At 39.7% G+C, this 24,094-nt stretch overlaps 1 protein-coding gene across 1 annotated transcript in view; it reads right to left on the bottom strand.

The window, feature by feature from the left end:
- The window catches only part of Fmn1 (formin 1), a 295,331-nt gene extending 274,930 nt beyond the window's left edge, over nt 1–20,401 (bottom strand). The window contains exon 1 of the mRNA XM_051144337.1: nt 20,131–20,401. Coding sequence (XP_051000294.1) covers nt 20,131–20,263 — 133 coding nt within the window. The 5' untranslated portion in view covers nt 20,264–20,401. The remainder of the gene's footprint in view (nt 1–20,130) is intronic.
- Between the last annotated feature and the right edge of the window lie 3,693 nt (nt 20,402–24,094).

Genomic DNA, 24,094 nt, shown 5'->3' with positions numbered 1-24,094 from the left:
ACATCTCCCATGCTGCTTAGAGAAGGACATTATTTATTGCCAGTCCACAGATGGGAATGCTACCAATTCACAGAGCACAGAAGATGGTGTGAGTGGCTAGGAGCCCAGGTTTTGGCAGGTGAGCCTCTAAAACTAATTGCTAACTTTGAAGCTACAGAACACCCTCACGTCATTATTTCCTCACCAATAAAAGTCAGATAATAAGGATAAGCCTGGTAAGGAACTGGAATCCAAATTATTTTCTCCGGGGAAACTTGCTAGGCTGTGGGTGTATGAATTGTGTGAAGTGTGCAAATAAGTCCTGGTTTAATAAATTAATACATGCAATGGAGGTACACTCATGTGAATGAAGGGGAACTTTTTATCAAAGCAGTTAAAAAGAATAATTGAGCTCATAAGAGTTTATAGAAGCACTCCAGTAAAGTAGATCCCAAGTCTCTTCAAGCTCCCAAAATAGAAATCATATCATCTGATGCAATAGCTTTGTCAGGCAAGTGGCTGATAGGCTCTGAAAACAATAGATCCTCAGGGGTCTGCATGGAGACAGGAAGACATTTCTTCGATGAAGGTCAAATACATGATACTTGAATCATTAACCCTATTTATAGGCATAGCTTCCAATGAAATTGCACTTTAAAGAGATCTATCAATATACACTGTGATGATATTTACATTAACCTTCTCAAAATGGCCTTTTCCTGGGAGGTATATGGACTGGCAAATAAGGAAAAGCATTTACAAATGTAATTACACTGAATATTCTAAGGGTCACACATTTAAAGCAGCACAAATGATGCTAAGAATAGGTAAAGACTAGGGGTAGAGTCATCTGGATAAGATCTGGTGTAAAATAAAACATGTTCAGAAAGTTGTAGGCGTCCTGAGACAGGTCTCAGACAGTAGATGCTCAAGAAAACAGATGTTGGTACTTCAAATGTCTAAGTTATCCAAAAACTGGGTATGTTGGTTTAAGGAATATACTTACTAAAAACATTCTGAAGCAAAGCCAACACCACAGAAAGCACACACTTTTAGTCACCAAAAGTAAAACCAAATAGTATTTTCTTTCTTTTCTTGTAATATTAGTCCAATTATTATGTGGATGGCTGCACAGTAGGAAGGCTGGGTTTAAAAAGACATGTAATGATTGAAAGCGAGATGATAAAGGAAAAACTGTGAAGTACTAAGCATTGGCTTATAAAACATACATATGAATGAAAAATGTAAAACTCTTTTGGAAATGATTTTGAGATTCATGGAACTGAGAACATAAACAGCTAGTGTCCATGGTAACATTTCAGGGATGCACATTAAAATATGGCTCTTAGCATGAAGTAAAAGAAGGTATGAAAGTGCATTCCATTATTTTATTATTGTTACCAAAAGAAAGAGAAAGACTGGCCCTTTGGGTCTAATATAGATTTTTCTGATACAAAATTCTGAAAGCAATAGTTTTAGGAGTAGGTTTTGGCCTTAACCTTAACGCCATGCCAGGTGTTTGGCTAGTTACTTCCACTGAGTTTTGTAAGCAGCACTGGGGTTATAAGGCAAGTCAGGCTGCCTGGAAACAACCTTTGTTCTTCTAGCCAGAGAAGCATGGCTAATGCCTTGAGTTCCCAGTGCTCCAAACTCCACAGCAAAACTCCCAGTTTCTCAAATCAACACCCTATGCCAAAGTGTCTTGGAAACCAAATTTTTTTTAACATCTCTTCACACTGTGCCGGCTATCATGCCTGAGGCTCCCAACAAATCAATTGTTCTAAGGGTGAGTATTGTCTGATATAAGGGATTTATATAAACTTTATATACATTACACAGGACTGGATAAAAATCTTCCCAAGGATCCTGAAAGTTTAGGCGCAAGTCTCCCTGCTTTAAAGGTGGAAGAATAGTGACAGAGGAAGTTAGTCTTGCTCAGGGTGGAACAGGAAGTAGTAGAACTGAATTTAGAGCCCATTGTGCAGGGTTAACCTCCTGCCATACACAGCTAAGCCAACCACGGGAGATGATTATGTTTAGCTGTGCAATGGAAAGCAGTAGGGTAATCCTTGGGAGAGTAGAAACGTGTGAGGTGAGCCACACGACTGCTCACAGTTTCTGCCAAAGAAATCTCATTTCTGGATTGCAAAGGAAAAACAAAGTGAGCCCTGGCAACTCATCCAACACTTTAAACATTCTAGCATGCATAGAAGTAGGAGCAGAGAGATTGAGCAGAAAATACTTAAAGGGATTTTAGCATTAATTTTTCAAGTCTGAAGAAGGTTATAAAACCATGGATTAAAACAGCTCAACTAACCACAAACAAGAGAAACACAATATATCAGTAATAAATAAAATTGCAGCACTCCTGTAATCTCAGCACTCTGGGAGGCAGAGGCAGGCCGATCGCTGTGATTTCAAGGCCAGCCTGGTCTATAAAGCTAGTCCAGGATAGCCAAGGCTACACAGAGAAACCCTGCCTCGAGAAACCAAATAATAATAATAATAAAACAACAACAATAATAAATGGGATTGCCAAGAACACTGATAAAAGATCTTCTATAAAAGCAATAGGAAAAGATAGGACACTAATACAAACCTCCAGTCAGAAGTAAAAAGGTAGAAGACAGAGAGTATAAACAGCACTTCAGTGAAATTACAAGGAATGGCAAAGAGAGAAATGGCATGACAAAGAGTCACTTCATTAACAAGTTATAACAATCCTTAATTTTTATTGCTTGTACCTAAAAAAGCACTTGAAAGTACATGAAACAAAGCTGCCAGAAATGAATAGGGTAATGTACAAATTCAAAATTATATAGAGATATAGTTATTATTACTCTCTTATTAAATTGCCACCAAAAAATTGACAGAAAACCAATGGAAAAGTCAGGAATGGGGGCTCATGCCTGTAATTCCAACACCCAGGAAGCTGTAACAGGAAGATCAGCATGAGTTCAAGTCATCTAAGCTCAGGACAGCCTGGGCTACATCGTGGGGCCCCCATCTCAAAAACAATACTGAAAGTCAATATACATAATGAAGTAGTAGATTTTTATCTAATAATTATAAAATATGCCATTCAATAATAGAAAAATACAGACACTTTTCAGACACATATATACTGCATCCCCAAATGTTTGAGAATTAGACAGCACACTTTACCTTATGTTAAAAAAAAAAAAAGATCACAAGAAAAATTAGATCTCAGGGTAACAGTTTATGTAGAAATGAAGGGAAATGTATAGACCTGCTCAATACTGAATGGCTCTCCCCCACACTGCTTAACAGCAATTTGCTTTAGACTAGGGGAATATTGGACACAGTGGACATGCCATTAACACAGAAAAGACCATATGCTTCCTGAACACTGCGATTGAAGCCTTGGCTTCCTCTCTTACTGTGCTCCCAGGATACTTTCAGTCTCTTGGTCAGCCATGTGTTAAACTCTGCTCTTGAAGAAACAAGACCATTGAATGCATTAGAGGTTCTTGGGAAGCCAGCCACCCCAGCTCACTCTAGAGTGAAGTTCCAGGCCAGCAACTTTACAAACGTTATCAGTCCAGTTAGTTTTTTCCTTCCCTGACCTGACATGGTCCAGACCAGCCAATGGCTACCAGTTAGCCTAGAACTTCTAACACCGAAAGCAAGAAGCTAGAAAACAAAAGGAGAAAGAGGCTGTGTCACCCCATGACTACTGCTCCACGATCTTGGAGACTGCTTTCTTCCACAGTCACAGCTCCCACTGCGTCCTCCTCTTCCATTCTACCAGTTCTTGTCGGTTGTTAACACTGGAAACTTGTGTCCCCTTCAAGCCTGAGAGTCTTCTTAAGGGCTGCTCACTCATGTTAGTTCCTACGAACTCATAAACTAGTGTTCATTTTCCTAACTAGGATATTCAGTTCATACCCAACTTCTAAGATTATCTTCAGTTTGGACTCACTGACCCTACCCTCCAACTTTCCTCCAGGAACTCTGACAAATGCTATTGGCGTTGGCAATGGTGTCTGTTTCCTGCCCTCTAACAAGCTCCTATTTGCTAATGCACATAGGCCCTTGCTATCTGATAGTCACCGAACTTATCTAGAATAATACCAGGAATGTAACTGCCCCATCTATTCCCCTGTGAGCTATGAAAATGATCAAACCCCCATCTTCTATCCTGACAGAGAACAGGAAGATCTGACACAGCCTGAAATAAGGCAATGACTTAAAGAAGCACACAGCTATCTTTCCCAGATGGAAACGATTCAATTGGAATGAAAGAGAAATATTTTTAAGATCAATACAGGCACGGGCCCAGGGAACTCCAGACATATTTGGTAGCAATACCATATCTGAATAGCAGCTACAATTGGAATCCCTGTGCAACTGAGCTTACAATGGGCTAGCTGTTCTCCAAAAGCCACCTAGTGTTCTGACTAACCCAAAAGGAATTCCAGTGGCAAAGTGCTAAGAATGAATCACCGTCTCTCTGCCTTCCCAATCTCTGATGTTGGCACAGATTTCTTCAGTTCCCTCAAGGCTTAGGGCACATCTTCAACTAACAGGGAGACTAATAAGATGCTTTTTTTCCTTCTGGAATACATAGGTATAAGAAGTCTGCATCCAAGTTCAAATGAATGGTTCTCAAATTCATTTCACTTGCTTTTAAGTATTTTTATTGTTTCTGATGCTCCCTGCAATGTATACTATGGTCAGAAAACAAAATATATCAAAAGCAAAGAGATTTTTGTGTAGGAGAATATTACAGGATATAGCATCTTTGAGCATGTTTTAGTCAGCTAAAGTACCACAGTTTCTTTTCATTACACCTTGAATTCATTTGGTCAAACATGAACTTAGTTCTAATCATTTTTAATTAACTAGCTTGTGTTTAGCATCACACCAATACTTGACACCCCCCAAGGGGACTGTTGCAATCATCAGTGTGATTTTGCTATGTCTTAAGGCTATTATAGCACCAGAAAACACAGCTCTGATTTAAATTGCATGTCAGTAGAAAAATCAATTTACTAAAAGAAAATTAATTCCAGAAGCCAAATTTTTATGAAAGCAGCAGATCCATAAATTGAGTTAAACCTATACTAAGAATAGAACTGAATATCTTTCTTGGCAAAAAGGACTTATCAATGTACTCAAATTCATGATAAATGTTCCCTGTGAAAATTTCACTGAATAGTAAAACAGGAATCTTTCAGCCTAGGGTTTCTGAGAAATCATAAATTAGTAAAGATTGGCAGTAATGCCTCAGTATAACAAAAGAGAAGTTCTGGACTGATGTGCATTGTAGTGACACGTGTATCAGGAGCCAGGCTTTTAATGTGGACATACACTTTACACAAGTAAAGCAGGAAATTGATGCTACCTTCCTTCATTTGAAATGAAAACACATACATGGGGGTGGAGGGAATGCACTCAATTCCAGGGAGAAGCCACAGGCCTGCTCACGCCCATGGAAGTTAGATGAGATGACTTTTCAGAGGACTCAGGATTGCTCAAACCAATTGGCAAAGGAAATAAGAACACATTGCTAGGGCAACTGGCAACATGAAGCTATTCCTGCAGCAATGTCTTCCAGCTAATTTAATCCTAAAATAGTTCTGGAATTTGCCACAGAATCGAGGACAGCGTGTATTACTGAAAGGGATAAAATAGTAAAGGAAAAATTGGATAATTTGATATAAAATAGTAAAAGTGTTACTTTGCTAAAGAGAGCTGACACTATTTCTTTGCAACAAAAATGGTTAAATCATGTCTATTTTTAAAACAATGCAAATTTGAGTCTCAATATTTGTACCCTTAAAAGAAAAAGCAATGAAGAAGTTGAGGAGACAGCTCAGTGTGTAAAATGCCTGCTATATAAGTATGTGAACATAGGTTCCAATCTCCAGGGCCTGGATAAAATGATGGCTGCAACAGCACGCATCTATGACTGCAGTAGTGAGCAGTGGGGCAGATACAGTCAGATCCCTGTAGCTTACTGGATAGGATAGCCAGCTTAACCACATGGTTGAACTCCAGGTTCAGTAAGAGACTCTGTCTAACTGAGTCTAAAGTTAAGTGATCAAGGACGACATCCATTGTACACACACACACACACACACACACACACACACACACACACACACACACGGGCAGCGAGAGCACCAGCCCATACACATGTATACATAACACATACATATATGCGAATATATATATTCACAAGGAGAAAGCTATGGCAGACATTTTCTGCACACATTATCAATATTTGTACTTGGGGCCAAGAGAGAAGCTTTGTCACTTGCCTGCGCCTAGCCCAGAGAAGGCTTTGACATTTTCTCATGAGTCTGACGCCTTTTGGTCCAGGCATGGTCATGCCCATACCAACAACACACATTCACTGAAGCCTTCACACACTCACCACAAGTAATTCCCACAGTCTCAAATGATTACTAGACAGAAGTCTGTTTAAGTAACATGTCCCCACTGATCAGGGGAGCTGGAGTCATCCTCAGATTTTCTGTGGGTCATTTTCAGTACTGCCTGATGGGGAAAGGTCAGTCAAACCCAAGTAGGTTGTAACAGCTAGCAACTGTGGAATCAGTGGGGATTAGGTGGGACACAAGCGGAGTCAGAAGGAGAAGTTTGCAGACCACTGTGCTCTCTGGGCTAGAGTGCCACAGGTCCAGACCTCAGTACTAAACAGTGGTGCCACCCAAAGAAACCCAGATCAACTGAAATGCTGTTCGCAAGAGTGATCACTGAGGAAAGATCCAATGTACCAAAAAACAAAACAAAACAACAACAAAAACTCAAAAGCCAAAAGCATGTAATTACTAGAAGGAATCATAACTCTATCTGTATATTCTCCTAGCTACAGATAAATATTATTTCCTGTTTTCTGCTTCAAAAAATACTAGTTTATTTTTCTTTCCCCTATTTTCACTTTAGGGGGATAGGCTGGCTGAAATTAGGGGATGTATTCATAAGTTAGTTGCAAAGTAAGATAATGGATCTGCATGCAATGAGAAAAGCTATGAGTGCTGCACAAGAGACTGAACTCAGGAAACAAGCTGCTCACGGCATGTAAAGGCAAGCTCCAGTGGCCATTTCTTCAACAGCTAGACTTCTCAGGGATCACTTACCAACAGGGGCCAGAGAACCCCCAGCTAATGCTAACAAGTTTTTCTCTCCATCAAATTGTATCCAAGAAAGTGGAAGAAACAACCACTGGTGTGAGTCTTGAAAATAGTAGGAAATATCCACTTTTTCTTTTTTTCTTAGTGGTGTCCTAGAAGATTCCTGGCTTAGGGCTCAGCTGTTCAATTTGTCTTTGCTTCACAGCTACAGTAGCCTATAAATAAATGTATGGTATTTTTTGTTTGTTTGTTTGTTTTTTATTGAGATAGAGCTTCTTTGTGTACCCTTGCCTATCCTGGACTTGCTTTTTGTAGACCAGGCTGGCCTCAAACTCCCAGTAATCGGCCTGCCTCTGACTCCCAAAGTAGTGGGATTACAAGCGTGCACTACTGTGCCTGGCTATAAGTTCATGTTTTAATTAAGACAATTAGGGTCATGAATCAAAACCCTAAAACGGCTACACAATGGAAATACAGTAGTCTTGCTTACCCACACAGTGTTTCAAGACCCTGTGCATATCTGCAGCAGGCAGTACTGAGCTTTAAATAACACATAAGTTAGGTAATACTTCTGTGGCTTAGAAAACTTTACTATCTACAGGAGTCTATAAAACAAAACCTCAGAAGTATATTGTTTACCTTGCCATTTGGCATATTTCTCTGGGCCATTCAGGTAATCTGTGTAAATATCTTTCCAGAAGAATTCTGCCTTCCTTACACATTTTCTCTCTGTTTTATTCATAGCATGTATTTCCTGTATGGCTGAAGCGCGTCAAGTTTAGCTATAGCAAAGCAAGACATCAGACCTACTTCCTTCTCTATAGACAGCATTGTGGTGGCCCTATTTTAAAGACAAAGTAAAGGCAAATGCTCATATAATATAGTCCAGATATTTCTTTTTTATTTTTTTCAGTCAACTCTTGAAGTCCAGAACTGTGTTACAGATGAAGCAAGAAGAGAAAAAGGGGCTCAGGTTGGGCGCCATGTTGTTGAGAAAGAATGGTAGAAGACAATATTGCCAGGGGCTTAGATGGCTTTCATGGGAGGGTTTTGTGCTTTATTAGTTATGCCTTTCTTGGCCCAGGAGGGAAGTGTGACAGAATGTGCACCATGATTTGGAACCTTCCTTGACTAACCTCTATGTCTCTGGTTTTTGCCTGCTCGTTTATTGGCACGCCTTTATCAAAGGTATCCTGTGAGCTTAACAAGAAATCAGAAAATATATGAAACTCAACTTGTTACTCCAGCAAAGGTTTTCAAGAAGAGAAAAAAACATGCAACAAGAAAAGACACAGTGAATTAGCAGGTGTGACTCCTCTACCCATCTCTCACTCCTGTGAGCAGAGAAAGGAGATAGCAGCACATGAAAATGGGAAATAAACCCCAAATAGGACGGATTACATTATGAGATTATAAGAATATAATATGGAGATTGATGGAAGAGTCTCTACCATTAGAAGATATTACATTTACACTGTAATTCTCTATGTTATTGAGTAATGAAGCAAGGCTAGGGCTAGAGAAGATAAAGATGGGGAAAGAAAAAGTAGGGGGTGGGAAATGAAAGGATAAAAATAGTCACTATAAACTAAGAACTACCCAATCATTGAGGTTCCTCTCCCACTCTGGAAAGGTCAACTGAGGGCTCCAGAGACATGTAACCGTATCCTACTCTTCTTTTGATGTTCTCACCAAGAGGGGTTTAACGGCCCTTTCCCTTGATTCATTAGGTGGTCACTTCAAAGAGCCTCTAAAAGGCCAATGTTTGTCTAAACAACTCCCTTGCCTAAGTAAACCTAGACAAAACCCACAGAGTAATTCATCCTAAATTTCACACATTATTGCCTTTGGCCCCTGTCAGTGACCTAAGCCTACAGTATTGATTGCTGCTTGCCTCCCAATATGAATCCCTCTAATGATCAATCAGTCAGCAGAACAGACAGTCATCTAATCTGATACTAAAGATGGACCAAAACCCAAGGGGAAATGTCACAATTTAGAAGATGTGCTACGACTTTACTATTTACAGGCCATTTCCAAGCAACATGGCAATGACCTACACTTGATCTGTGACTCAAGATTCTGAAATGAAGATAGGTATACTGTTTAGTAACAAATTAACTCAAAATAACCAACAAAATTAAAAGTGCCTTTGCTCTAACACATGAGTAAAATCTGTAGGACTTCTGTGCAAGGAAAGCACAGCCATATGTGATGTCTATTTTTCCAACACAGAAGACAAATGTGGAGACCATTCAACGTAGTAGTAATGAAAGATACACAAGATAAAGGAAGAAAAGGTCCAGAAGTAATAAACTTGGAAAGGCTAAAATACAGAGTGCAAAGCTGGTAACACAGCAGTGATGCAGGCACTCTGTCCTAAGCAGGAAGGAAATCATCATGTTTAAGCTAGCCCCAGATGCTTACAGCATTGGACCCAGAAAGTTCCCACTGTTTTTGTTTAACCAATAAGTTAACACATGTATCACTACTTTGTGGGAAGTATACTGAATATAAACAGGGAGAAACAGCCAGATGTCGTGGCACACACCTTTAATCCTAACACTCTTGGAGTAAGAGTCTTGGTTTCTTAAAAAACTCAGTTATATTATGTAAACATATTATTGTTTTACTCCCAGTATGGGATATGGGGCTGCTCCAGATTGGCCATAGCAGCAGTTTTGCTCTAGGAGAGGTATAATTTTTGCCAGCTGCAGATAGCTTATGTTTGGAATTATGGGGACTCTGCAGGAGGTTTATCAGTGCCAGAGTCTTCAGAGAGGCAGCTGCTGCTGCTCCCCGCCTGCTGCTGGTAGTTCCTGTTGCAGTTTGCTGGACTGATGTTTGCTGTTTGCTGGTTGGAGATATCCTGACAGTGAAGACTGGACTTGCCTGGAGGAACTTGACATCCTTAATCAGGAAGGAGCAGTATAAAGAGATCTATGCCCCCTTTCCCCTCTAACCTTCTTTCTCACTCACCTAGTGTTGGGTGGTTGGAAGGGATAGGGGTGGGGAAGGGTGGTAGATAAGGAACCAAAAGGAGCAAAAAAGTCTGGCTATTCACTCTGGAGGGAGAAGAAAGTAGATGAAATATTGAGGGCCAGCCATGTCTCAAAGAAAGCAAGGAGAGAGAGAGAGAGAGAGAGAGAGAGGTGGGGAAAGGGAGAGAGAGAACAAACTGGGCAGTGGTGGTGCACACACACCTTTAATCGCAGCACTGGGGAAGCAGAGGCAAGTGGATCTCTGTGAGTTCAAGGCCAGCCTGGTCTACAGAGGAAGTTCTAGGCCAGAACTACACAGAGATACTGGGAAGCAAACTAACACCATACTTATGACTGCAATATTTTACCATAAAGAAGTTTTCTAAGAGGCAAACATCCTATGCAAAAGATGTTTATGACACTACTAATTTCCTGAGGCTAGGGAGATTGCTTAGCAAGCAAAGGCACTTTCCTGAGGACCTCAATTTGATCCCTAGAATCTATGCAAAGGCAGGAAGAGAACCAACTCTACAAAGTTGTCACTGATTGCCACACACATGCCATGGCACTTCAATCCACACCACACCCAAATATTAGAAAACAAACAAACAAACAAACAAAAACACTGACAACTCATAAATAAGCCAAATTTCAAGCTTGGTAAATAAATATATTATCTCTATAGTTCATAACATTTAAATAACATTTGTGAAAGATTTGCAAATACAGGATTTTTTAAAGTAACACATTGAGCTTTAAAAGCTATATATCAAGTACAGAGACTTTTTAAAAGATTTGTGAAAACATTGAACTGAAACTTAAATTTCTAATATTTCTAAGGGTTGTGGTGGTGGCAAGATTTTTTTGTCCTTATTATTTCCATGGTTCTTTAATGATGGCCATGTAATGCTTTTATAACAAAAACACAAATTTCTCATTTAGTGAACTAAGAAGAAGACTTTTGGACAAATATGTCCTAAATAACTTCAAGAGAAAACATCTCGCCCTGGAGACCCTTCTCTCTCTTCTCATTTTTAATGTCTGGCTACGTTCAAGATAGGTTTCTACATGCCCAAGTCAATAAGGCATCATGATAACATATTGTCAAGTTTTTTGTTTTAAAATTTATGAAATCTAAATTTAAAATTCCTTAATACATTATATGCTGACCTTGCTGTTACAATGAAGATACAGACAACACACTAGTATTCCAATCCATTAAATTTTTCCAACATTAGCCAAGTGTGGTAGCACACAAGTTTGATCCAGCACTCAGAGGCAGTAGATCTTTGTGAGTTTAAGGCCAGCCTGGTCAACATAGAGAGTTCTAAAACAGCCAGAACTATAGAGTGACACGCTATCTCAATACAAACAAACAAACAAACAAACAAATCCAAAATTAAAAGAATTTTAATGACTTGACATGTAATATAAGTATATAACTTTAGTGAACATGTATAAATATCTTATATTTTTAAAAATTGTCTTTGGATGACACTTAAGATAATAATTATTCAGAGTAAATGAGTTAATATGTCTAAGTGCTATGTAATTATAAAGTATAATTCAAACATTGGTTTTAATTTTTTTCTGTAGTGTTTATGAACTTGCATTTATTTCTGATGCCACATTTAGCATACAGTGTATGGGTTGATTAATATTGTTTCTTTTTCCACTTTGTTCATGTCATCTATTAATTATATACATATATTATAATTTATTTTTTATGTACATTGGTGTTTTGCCTGCATATGTGAGGGAGTTGGATCCCTTGGAATGGGATTTATAGACAGTGGTGAGCTGCCATGTGGGTGCTGGGAATTGAACCTGGAAGAGCAGCCAGTGTTCTTAACCACTGAGGCATCTCTCTAGCCCCAATCTATTAATTATATTGAACTTTAAAATATATCGTGTAAAATTTTTTTCAACGCATAGGTAACATCAAATATATTTTTAAAAATCATGTGACATGCTTAATAGATCTCAGTAGAGATAGGCTACTACACATGCACTGGAATGGTAAATGTCAGAGTCAGAGACCCACAAGGGCTGATGTGCGTGTGACCACAAAGGGGCAAATACAGAGTTACAGCATGACCTAGGAGTTAATCCTGTGACTACACGGGAGAAAAAGGAAGATGTGTTTCCACAAAGGCCTTGCCTGTGAGTGTTCATAGAAGTTAAAAGGTTCCTAACAGCTAAAAGGTGAAAATAAAATAATGCCTATCTACTTATGAACGGATGAGCAAAATATGAGATATTCATAAAACAGAATATCATTTGTCTATAGGAGGAATATGTTTGAGGACATTATTCTGAGTAAAAGATGCCTATCACAAAAGACCATATATATAATATGTAATGTGTAATATATAATACATATGTATTCTATTTAGTTGGAATGTCCAAAATGGGTACCTAGCATTGGAGGAGATTGTGTGGCATAATGAATGATTGAAAATAAATATAGTTTGGAGGGGGTATCAAAATATTCTAAAATTGATAACTTTACATTACTGTAATTATTTTACATTATTGCAATTATTGGGATGAAGATTACATTATTGTGAATATAATGGAACACCTAAATTATATGTTTTAACTGGGATAATTTATGAGATGGGCATCTTCATAAAGCTGTCTAAAATAGCATCAGTTACCATCTTATGTGAGTTTCTTGTATTACACATTATGGTAGTTTATCTGAAGATAAAACTAGCATTGATAAAATGTTAATAATTATGTGACATATTTCTATATATTTATATAATTAACTGGAGGCAAAGCTATTCAAATAATAATGTTAACCATAGTCATTTCTATTAGCTTGAAGCTGAAACAATGTAAGGGTTCATGTGTACTAAAGGATTCTAACACTGTGGTCTATCTACATAGTAAAATATCATCAACCATCAAAACTAAAAGCTGTAGTTCATAAAACCATACAGGATATTAAATGTTTTAAAATAATGTTGGCAAGTAGTATTTAAAATATAAATGGACAAACCTAAGTCATTTAAAATCCTTGCCTAGGTGAGAAGAATTGAAGTGGTTGGATTATAGAAGATTTTCATTGCCCCTTTCTTTTCTATAGTACTTTTCTGTTGAAGTCTCAAAATTAAGAGAAATGCTGCTACTGTTATTGCTTCATCAAACCAAAAATGAGTACAGAAGTCTAAGGAAGTTAAAAGATTCCCTATAGAGATCCAATAAGAGAGCACTGGGTACACACAGGGAAGAATGCCAGACACCAGTGGTATTAGAGCTAGCAGGATCTACAACTCGAAATCATCAGGTGAATGGAACATATGCAACTTGTACATGTAGTGCTTTGTTGTGACCAACTACAAGTACCAGGAATTGATGTTCAACCAATAGGAGCTTAAGATACTACTCTGTGTCCTAAGAGCTCACACTTGGAAGATAAAGTGACATCCTGAGGGAGGTAGAGACAAGGGGAGTGTTGTCTGGTAGGAAACGAGATACAGATCTGAGGAGATGAAGGCATTCATGGCTGGATCGTCAAAATCTTGAGTCTAACAGCCACTGTGTCAATATTGTCCAAAACCTGTAACCTCCAGCTTCCCGCTGCCCCTCTGCAGTGCAGTGCGCAGAGAAGGGGAAAGGGCAGGGAGAGTGAGGAGAATCTCTGCTAGTGAGCCCATATTCTCCGTTTTCCTCACAGTGGTCTTCAGTGTGACGGGAAATAGGGAATTGAATCCTTATAAATAAAGTTCTGCCGAAACATCAACCACCCCAGGGCTCATCTGCCTCTCAACACATTAGGTATCAAATACTTGCATTGGTTGGTTCGATTTAGATGCCTCAGGCTCAATGCCGGGTCTGTGTACTGTGTAAGCATCTGTTCAGGAAGTACTCACTTTCTGACATGAGCTCCTTTCCATGACCTTAATCAGCTTCTGAAGCAAGCAAGTGTCCACAACACATTTGATTATGTATTGCTTTGTGCTATCTAAGCCTCCTGTTCCTTCAGTTAGAAGTTAGTAACAATGAAGCAAAATTGCCAAGTTTGTGATGTTTGTTTTAAGAGATTTAAATCTCTTGTTTATAATTTTTATTTATTTATTTTTATGAGTTTGGTATTTTGCCTGTATGTATGTCTGTGTACCACATGTTAATGTATGGTTCAGAAGCCGGAAGAAGGGACTGGATGCTCTGGAGTTGGAGTTTCAGACAGTTATTAGCTGCCACGTGGGTGCTGGGAGTTGGACCTGGGTCCTCTGGAGGAACAGCCAGTGTGCTTATTCATGGAGCCATCTCCCCAGCCCCTTGTTAGCTACTTATCACTAAGGTCAAATTTGCTTTTCCTGAATATATAGATGAGTAGGGGGGAAAACAACCCCAGTGTTCAGTGATAAGTGTTGGAGAGATCTCACTGGATTTTTCCCCACTCTTTCTTTCTATGAACAACTGATACACTCTTTTCTTTAAGTAGCATCACGATGAACACATGGTGTGGCACACACTCTTAGGAGGCCGCCATTTTACAGTGTCAGTTTTTTCCTCCATAAAGCCAAACCTTATTCCTCCACCCTTACTCAATTGTGGGACTTGTCCAAAAGTTAAAAAAAAAAAAAAAAAAAAAAAAAGCACTGCCATCTCTGTGTTGAGGCACCTTCCTGCTTTGTGTGTTTACTGTTCTCTTCTGTGCAGGCAGGAGCCCCTGGAACAGCAATAGCAGCCACAGTAAAGTGGAGCTTTATCTCATCACCCTAGACATTGGGAACTGTGCGTGTAGCTTCATGCACCTAGTCAGATCCTTTACCAAGACCTTTTCCAGGCATCTCCTGTGCTTCAGTTCACTGCGGTTCTATTATAAATACGTGAAAGCAGATGCCCCCCTAACAATAAAATCCCCACTGAAAACTGTCCTTCTGTTCCTTTAACTCATCATTTGTTTTCCTACAAGGGACAGAAACTAGATAAACGCCCATCTGTTCACCGCTTAGCGTGGGGATAACTCTGGGCCTGGTTCCCTGCGATCCAAGTCAAACTTCTCTCTTGGCAGCACTCCATGGTTTTCTAACCTCATGCCTTCTCTATACAGAACCACAGGCTGACTTCCTCCAGTACCCGCTCTGTCCTGGAAGTCCTCTAGGATGCTGCTTCTGGGGCCTGCCCTTCATCCCCACACTCCACAGATGCAGATGGATGGGGCTCTACAAGGCCACACAGTCCAGGCCAATGGGAGAGACACTCAAGCACCTCACAACTCTAAGCACAGCAAAACATCCTCGCAGACCAAATTCATGACCTGGACACAAGAAAAAAACATTGGCCTGGTGCTTCCTGAACAGTTAGGCCTAAACATGGATATATAGAAATCATAGAAATCTGAATGTTTCCCCAGAAATGTTCAATCTGTTTGAGGACTCGAGTTCCCAGAAGCCTATTTTTGCTATATCCATTCCACTTCTAGAACAATCATTGTCAGCTTAATCATTTGACTCATCCAGCTGCGTGTTTGTGTACACTAGAACACCCACTACATGAGTCTTTGTCTCATGACAAAGTACTTGGGATTTCCTTGTGTTGCTGGGTGACTAACAATGTGCCTTTTTTGGACACAGTCAGCAAGTAAATATGGTATAATGGTGGCTGGCTGCAATGTCGCGCCTGAACGATGAAGTCTGGATTTCTCATCGTGACAATGGACAGAATTCAAATGGCCATAAAGTACTGTTATTAAAAGAGTGAGACAGATCCTACTTTAGCTAGTAAGATCTTTGAGTTCTGGAAGGTTTTATTTCCTCTTCTTTAGTTTTCCTCTCTCTGAACAACTGTAAACATCTGTGCAGTTGCTGTTCAGCCAGCTGCTGGCCAAGTGTGAGTCTGGATGATAACCATGTACAAGTTCAGAATATCATTTTAAATGTAATGCTTATATGTTCATCGAAACTCCATGTAGGAATGGGGGGCGGTAGCTCAGTTAATAGAGTACTTGCCTTGCAGACAAAAGGACATGAGTTTGATCCCCTGAACCATGTAAAAACAAACAAACAAATCAGGCATAGTGTTAGGTGCTTCAAATTGCAGCACTAGGAAGGAAGAGACAGGAAGTTCCCTTGGCTAACTGGCAGCCAGCATACCCTATCTGGCAAGTTCCAGATCAGTGAAAGACCCTGCCCTCCAAAAGGTGGAAGACTGTGAAGAACGGAGAAATAATATACAAAGTTGTCTTTTGCTTCTGGCCCTATACACATGTTCATACACAGACACACACGCATGCGCGCACGCACGCATGCTCACACACATGTACTTTTCTGTCTCTGTTTCTATATCTCTGTCTCTCCCACTGTGTGTGTGTGTGCGTACATGTGTGTGTGTCTCATCTCTCCTTTCAGTCAAAATGCTGATGAGACACCAACTATGCTAAGTGCTAGCCTTCATAAAGTCCATTCTCTGTGGAGAAAGTGATAGACACCACCACCACCAAAATAATAATAATAATAATAATAATAATAATAATAATAATAATAATAATAATAATGTGACAATTTAAGTGTGAAAGGAAGTTGCCAAAAGAAAATAGTTTACTACCACCTAAGGCATGGTAACAGAGGGCGAGAGGGTCCTGGGAAATAACCGGGAACACCAGACATACAAACATAGAAGAACATGTGTGTGCAGAAGCCTGGAGAGTGCCCTGCCTGTGGCAGAAGGCAAGCCTCTGCTTCTCATGGCCCCGGTGCACACTTCAGACAAGGAAATCGCACTTCCTGTTCAAGTCATGAAAATAACCTGATTGGAGAGAAACTTGGTTCCTTGCCAGCCTCCCTGACACCCCCACCTCTTTCGCCTCCACCTTTTCAGTGCAGGTGCTTCTCCCACGGGCCACATTAATGGGGCACACAGCACCTGACAGGGCAGCTGTTGAGAGCACCTGCGTCATGGAGTCTGTAGCCTGTGCACTGGCTGCTCTTCCTCATCCTGCTTGCATTTCCTATGCCCTATTCTATCCTCACCTCCCCTATTACCGCTATTGGCCAGGCTTTGTTAACATGTATGAGTTCTATTTCTATGTTACTGTTGGGTCCTCACCTGTTTGTGGTCAGGTGAGTCTACTGGCCTTAGCAGTTTCAGATGACAGCATTCCTCATTACTTTAACTGCTATCAGCACACCCATCTGCATAGTTATTTATTTAACTAGGTTCTCACACAGACTTCCATATGATGATGGTAACAATTATTATTATTATTATTATTATTATTATTATTAGTAGTAGTAGTAGTAGTAGTAGCAGCAGCAGCAGCAGCAGCACTGGGGTTTGTTAAAATTTTTTTCTTGGTGTGCATAGGGATTGTAGTCTCTCATCTTAAAAGGCACTCACACAAAAAGACTAGAAGCTATCTTATCATAAAAAGAAAGGCCCCAAATTTCAGCTCAGTCCTTGAGATCTGGTTAGTGCTATCGTTTTCCTGAGGCTCAACAGTAGTTCCTAGAACCCATTTTATGGAGAAAAAAAACCAACTTGTGTGTGTGTGTGTGTGTGTGTGTGTGTGTGTGTGTGTGTGTGTAATTGACTTATAGGCCAGGAAACTTAATTTTGTACTTTCTTTTGCATCTGATTGGAAAACCTATTTTTAAATACACTTTGTTTATATGATTTCCCAAAAAAATTGGGAAATCTCTGTATACAGTCAAAATGTAAGAATTAAAACATCATTGCCCACTCTTAGGTTCGCTATTCGAACCTCTCCCAGCAAAAGTGGCTGTCACAAAACAGGTGCATGGATGGGGGCATCATACTGAATTGGAGAATGACTATAATATACAATGACAAGTAATAGTGTGTGTGTGTGTGTGTGTGTGTGTGTGTGTGTGTGTGTGTGTGTGTTTATCATGAAAAATACAGAAAAATAAAAAAGTGTGAGTCTTGGATTCAGCAAGATCACTATCCATCTACCTTTGGGTAGGTTCTTTATCTATATAATGGAGAGAGTACATATCCCCCAAAAGTTTTGTGCAGATTAAAGAAAGTGAAAGACTTAAAATGCTTTTTACAGCAATGAGTAAATTGTTATTATTGTTACCACCTACACCACTTACTACTATAACCAATAAAGTCTGGCAGTAAAGTCAATGACCTAATTAAGTAAGAGGTATGGATGATCCTGAAGGGACTAGGAGCATCCTATTTGAAATCAGAGCCAATCTCAGAACCAGATACATCACTTACATGTCAAAGGGCTAGAAATGGTGGAGAACCACATAACCTAGCTTGGGGTCTATTCCAGCAGTATTGAAGGGGACAGGACTTTGCCAGTAGAGATTCTGGATAATTGATGTAAAGAGAAAATGCCTTAGCTACTGAGTGTTGCCAAAAATTATCTCCCAACAGCTCTCATGAGCCCCCATCACCTATATAAAAAACAAACAAACAAACCCAGGTGTCACTGCCAGAAGCCCTGAGATGCTGGTGATAATAATGACAGCCTATTTAATGGCATCTCCCAAAGAGATTAGTGAAACTTAACACAACCGCCATTAGAACATCTCACCCATTGCTTACGATGATTGCTTGCTCCTTGCACTGCAGTAAGCTTAGAGAGCTCTGAGTTGTATATCAAATTAAAAATTATGAAGATTTTTCAGTGATTCCAATAAACAGGTATGGATTTCTGATACACCCACATCTACTAAGGACGGGAGCCACCTTAGCAAACGGCATGTTTGTACTATCTCCACAAGACAGAAAGTACACAAAGATTAGCATCTCTTGAAGGAAGAACCTCTAAAGCAAACAACACTTGCATAACAAGCTCAGAGCTATGGAAGAAATTGTTTGAACCAAGAGCAAAAGTTAGGTTTACCCTTCGCTTAAATGCCTGCTCCTTGCGTAGTCTGGGCCTTTGTAATGAGGTGGGTAGCAGAGAAGAGGAAAAACAAGTTCCCTCATGATCCTGGGGAGAAAAGCTGTTTTCCCAAATCAAAACAATGATACAGAATTGTTAATCTGCATAGATATTTCCCAAAACTCGTTCTGGTCTTTTCATGAGATGAAATAACATGAATTCTAAGCTAATGTAAATATATGAACATGCTCTGCAAGAGATGCTAAAAGATCACAGAATGGAGTTTGCAAACTTAAAACTATTTGATTTGTTGTCTGATATCCTCCAAAGGAAACTTTAGCATTTTCTGCTTTAATTACTAGTTCCTACGAAGCGATTTGTCTTAAACACTTTTCTTGTTAGTTTTATTAATAAGCTTCCCAATGGTTTGTCCACTTCTTTTGGAACTATTGGAATAGATTGATCCTCCAAGCACAGAGATTCTCAAGGGCTTACTGACAAGTCCATAAAAAGGTGAAATAATCAAGACTACAACATGGAATAAGCACCAGCAAGTGGAAAGAGCAAGGTGAAAACAAAACAAAGTTAGTTTTTTCCCTTAGGGCTGAAATTGATGTATTTTGTATAATTCATTTCTTCTAGGAAATTTCTCCAGTTTGAATATAAAATCAATTTTTCTTAGAAATAAAGTAAAAGCTACGAGAAAGGTCTTGTAGAAAAGAAGAAACTGAGACGTTGCTTCACATTCTAATGTCCATTCTAAATACTAGGTATAAAATACTATCAACTACTTAGCTAAATAATTCAGGTCAATCATTTTTTTGATATTGATAAAGCATTTTATTATATAAATCTACTTCTTAAAATGGAATAAAACTTTCATAATTCAAAAAACACAAATATCCACATCCATACTAGAAGAATTTAGGGTGAAAATAATCTTTCCCTTAAAAGATTAGCCTTCAAATGTCCTTTAAAAATTAAACACAGCAACCATTAGTTTCACTTAATATAATTGAAGGGAAATATTAACATCCAAATGGCATTTTAAAAAGCTGAGACCAGCAGCACTTCGGAGTTCCAGCTGGAGGGCCTCTGAATCAGTTTCCCATGGGAATAAGTGGAAGACCCATGAAAATTAGCAAAGTCAAGAACTTCAACTCTGATCATCTCACTTCAAAACAAAGGCCCATCTCCCACCTAAAACCAAATGCAGGCTTTGCAAACTCACCTTCCTCTGGGGTTACTGACCTCCTGTGTCGGCACTTCCAGGCCTTGGGAATGGAAACAGACTGCCCGTATCTTGGGTTATAGCGGTAGCGTGCACCCATGGTGCTGAAGGGTGGTGAGCCTGTGGTAAACATGATGGGGGCTCTCAGCACAGCCTGAGAAGAGCTGTGTGGAGAATGTGGCTTCCTTGCTCCATCACAGGAGCGACTGGTACAGTGCCAGCTGGGAAGAGCCTCTGCCAGGAGTAATGAGTCAACCTTCCAACTGCATGGTGGGCAGACAGGTTCCACCACCTCACAGCCGGGGTAAGGATAAAAACGCTTTACAGAAACCAACAGTGTCCTCCAAGGTCTTCCTTTTGTTCTCTTCCTTTTTCAGGAGCCAGCAGAGATCACTTTATTGTACAAGAGATGTTTTCTGTGTTTAACAGAACTTACGATTTTTGACTTTCATATTTTTAGTATCACTCAAAACTAAGTTGTCTTGTTTGAAAAGTGAATGGATCTACTATACCTGTCTTTGGACCATGCTAGGAATTTGATTTCCAGGTTTTGAAAGACAACCCCTTACCCGGAGCTTCCCAGGTGACCTCCATGGCTACCTTAGCCCTGGACATAATTCTGAACTCTGAAAAACCACCATGTAATTACTTTGTGTTTATATTGTGTTTTTTATCTAAAGAGCTCAAAGCATTTTGCAAATATGTCTTACTAAGCTTCACAACACCCCATTCAGGAATGCTACACTGACGATTATCATTACCCCATTTTACCAGGTGGGGAAAGAGAGAGATTACCAATTAAATGACTCAATTTGAGGTCACAGTGATAACTAAAGACAGCATACTGCAGGGCTCTGAACTCTAGTTCCAAGGACATGCCAAACCAAGCAAGAGAACTGCGGGTTACCATAAGTTTTCAGTTTTTTGTTGTTGTTGTTTTGTTTTGCTTTTTGTTTTCTGTATACACTTAGGCAAAAGAAAGCGAATTAAAATATACCATATCACAAATGAAGTCACACCTCCCAGAGTTAGCACAAGTATCCAATTTACTTTACATTCCTCTTTCTGTTTCCAAGGGCCACCGACGACATCCCCTCTATGATGGGCCAGGCCACAGCTGGTCTTCATGCATTGCATAGTGTGGTGAGTCAGTGAACTTTCACCCTGACTTTCCAGAAGGAAAAGAAGGGCCCTTTCCCCCATTTCACATTTTTAAGTCATATGGATGATGGTAGTGAAGCGTCTTACAGAAAAATTCAAAACCTCCGCTGCAAAGTAATCATAAAAAGGAAGGAACGACAATTTTATCTTCCATCAAAGGTTGCAAGTTTGTTATCCTATGCGCGTTCACTGGGAGTCAATGCAGAGTTAGACAATTACAAAATGAATCTATGTTGCCGCTCCAGAGATTTACTCTCTTGTACCAAGAGATGTGTGACTATCCCTAGGCAAGGATGCAGCTTAATTTGGCTGTTATTTGGCAAACCCTCTTTCCCATTGTTATTGCTTAGTTTGCATATAGTCACAATGTTCTTTTAAGTGACTACATTTACATTTCACATACACGTCTGAAAATATATAACATTTATGTCACCCTTTCCCATTTTATTTGTCATTAGGGCATTTCCTTTTCTGTCATAAGAGCTTCAGTGGGCATCCTTGTATGTCTAAATTTGTGAGTTTTTTTTTTTTTTAAGGTATTTTCATCTGTCTCCCATTATTACATAGTCTGCAGAATGCTTGATTCTAAACCATGGTTGTTCTGCACTGCTGTACACAAAGAGCTGCTTATAGTATTGTGGGTCTTGGATAGAAAATAAAGTTGTCACCCCTTCCTTACTTTGCAGCAGAGGTTTTACCCCTTTCTGCAAGATGCTACCCTGCAGTCATCTATATGACCTCAAGAATGTGAAATGTGGGAAAGGGGCTTGCTGCTCAAAAAGAGACACTGGGCTTGATCGCTAATACCCACATTAAAACAAGAACCACAAAACGTTTTCAAAAGCCAGCTATGCTGATCTGTGATTCTAGGGACATGGAGACAGGTGAATTCCTGGGACTTGCTACCCAGTTGGTGACCTCTAAGGTCAGTGAGATCCTGTCCCAAACAATAATGTGGAAAGCAAGAGAAATATAAACAACAATACTGACCACTGACCTCCACAAAGGCACACATTCTCTCTCTCTCTGTCTCTCTCTCTCTCTCTCTGTCTCTCTCTCTCTGTCTCTGTCTGTCTCTGTCTGTCTCTCTGTCTCTCTCTCCCTCTCTGTCTGTCTCTCTCTCTCTCTCTCTCTCTCTCTGTCTCTCCTCTCTGTCTGTCTCTGTCTGTCTCTCTGTCTCTCTCTGTCTCTCTGTCTCTGTCTCTGTCTCTCTCTCTCTCTCTCTCTCTCTCACACACACACACACACACACACACACAGACACACACACTCACACACTCAAATGTGAACTAGAGAATGTTTCCCATGGACAAATGGAACACTGACTAGAAGAGGTTGTAGGAACAGCATATAGAATCATTCCTCTGTGAATAACTAAACTACAGCAATATCAAATCTTTGTCTTTTGCCAAAAGACAGGATGGTGGGTCCCATGTCTCAGAGAAAAATGTATTTTGCAAAAGGGCCTCAGTCACATGATTATCCTGAAGACGAATGTCTTATGACTGACTGATTTGTACGGCTTCACTCCCAAATCACATGGGATGTTCATAGTTATATTCAAATCAATGCCAACAGTGTTTTCACTGCCCTAGATTGCCCGTAAATGGAAAGGCCAATGAGAAGGTCTTCTTTCCAGTGGGATTTGGCCACTGTGTTAACTTTATTATCACAAAATACATGTTTGGCAATCCTATGTCTATCTTCTCACTTCCTAATAACGATATAGTTGGTAAGATTACCTTTTAGTCTGAAGATCTTAAGTACTAAGAGAAATCAAAAGACTTTTTTCCTTATTAGTGAATTCATTTATTCATTTACTAAATATGCACTTCAAGCAAACAGAGTAAATCAGACACAGTCACTACTTTCCAACAGCTGAGTGCAGTTAGCCAGAGAAAGAGCAATGCTCTCAAGGCATGGCCAAGACCTCCTGGAAACTCCCACAGCTAACTAAACAGTGAGACAAGTTCTGCCCAGCTGACAGATGAAGCACTCTGCCTGACCTGCCTTCCACTCCTTCTCAAAGACACTGAGCTGTGAATGCTTGCTGATTCTTATATAGTCCATTTCCACTTGCTCCTGGTCTTCCTCAAAAATTGTTGTGTTCTCCAAGCTCAAGTAACTAAACGATGGTGCTTTTCAGCTTTTCAGGGAGAACGTTTTTTTTTTTTTTTTTTTTTTAACCCAGCAATCCTTTAACAATATTCTTACTGAAAGTATATGCTGTGAGCATGGAGGTGAGGTGGCTTAGAATGGTCTTTGTGGGAGCTCTGTGGCTTTTAGGCTATACACAGTAGTCTTGTCTTTTTGATGCTCAGCCCACAGAGAGTTTCATGCAAAGTTTCTAGATGTCTTGAGTATATAACAAGCCACAGAATAAACAATCAGGCCAAACACCCTGACATCACCTTCTAAATAGTCCCGCAAGGTAATGCTCTAATAGGCACTTCTAATGACCATTGACGACATGTGTGATGTGAGGGAAACAAATGCTGAGTGTGGTCTTCGCTGCCCTAGCCTACTCCAAGTTTGTTCCTCCAGACAGCTAAGGACAAAGGTCTCTGTTTAGATTACTGCTGTCACTCTACTTCACAATCTGAAAGGAGAAAGGGCTGGTAATATTTCCTATGTGTCAGGATAGTGAGAGGTGGGCATTGTATAGGGTTATAATATACCCTTTAATATAAAGGGTAGTAACATCAATTTACTAAGTATTATATGTCAACATTTGATTTACATATTTATCTGTCTATCTATTTATCATCTGTCTGTCCATCTATCATCCCTTATAACCACACTG

The sequence above is a fragment of the Acomys russatus genome, chromosome 4 (genome assembly GCF_903995435.1).
Source record: "Acomys russatus chromosome 4, mAcoRus1.1, whole genome shotgun sequence".
Taxonomy (NCBI): domain Eukaryota; kingdom Metazoa; phylum Chordata; class Mammalia; order Rodentia; family Muridae; genus Acomys; species Acomys russatus.
The sequence above is the reverse complement of the archived record's forward strand: the minus strand, read 5'-3'. Positions and strand labels throughout refer to the sequence as shown.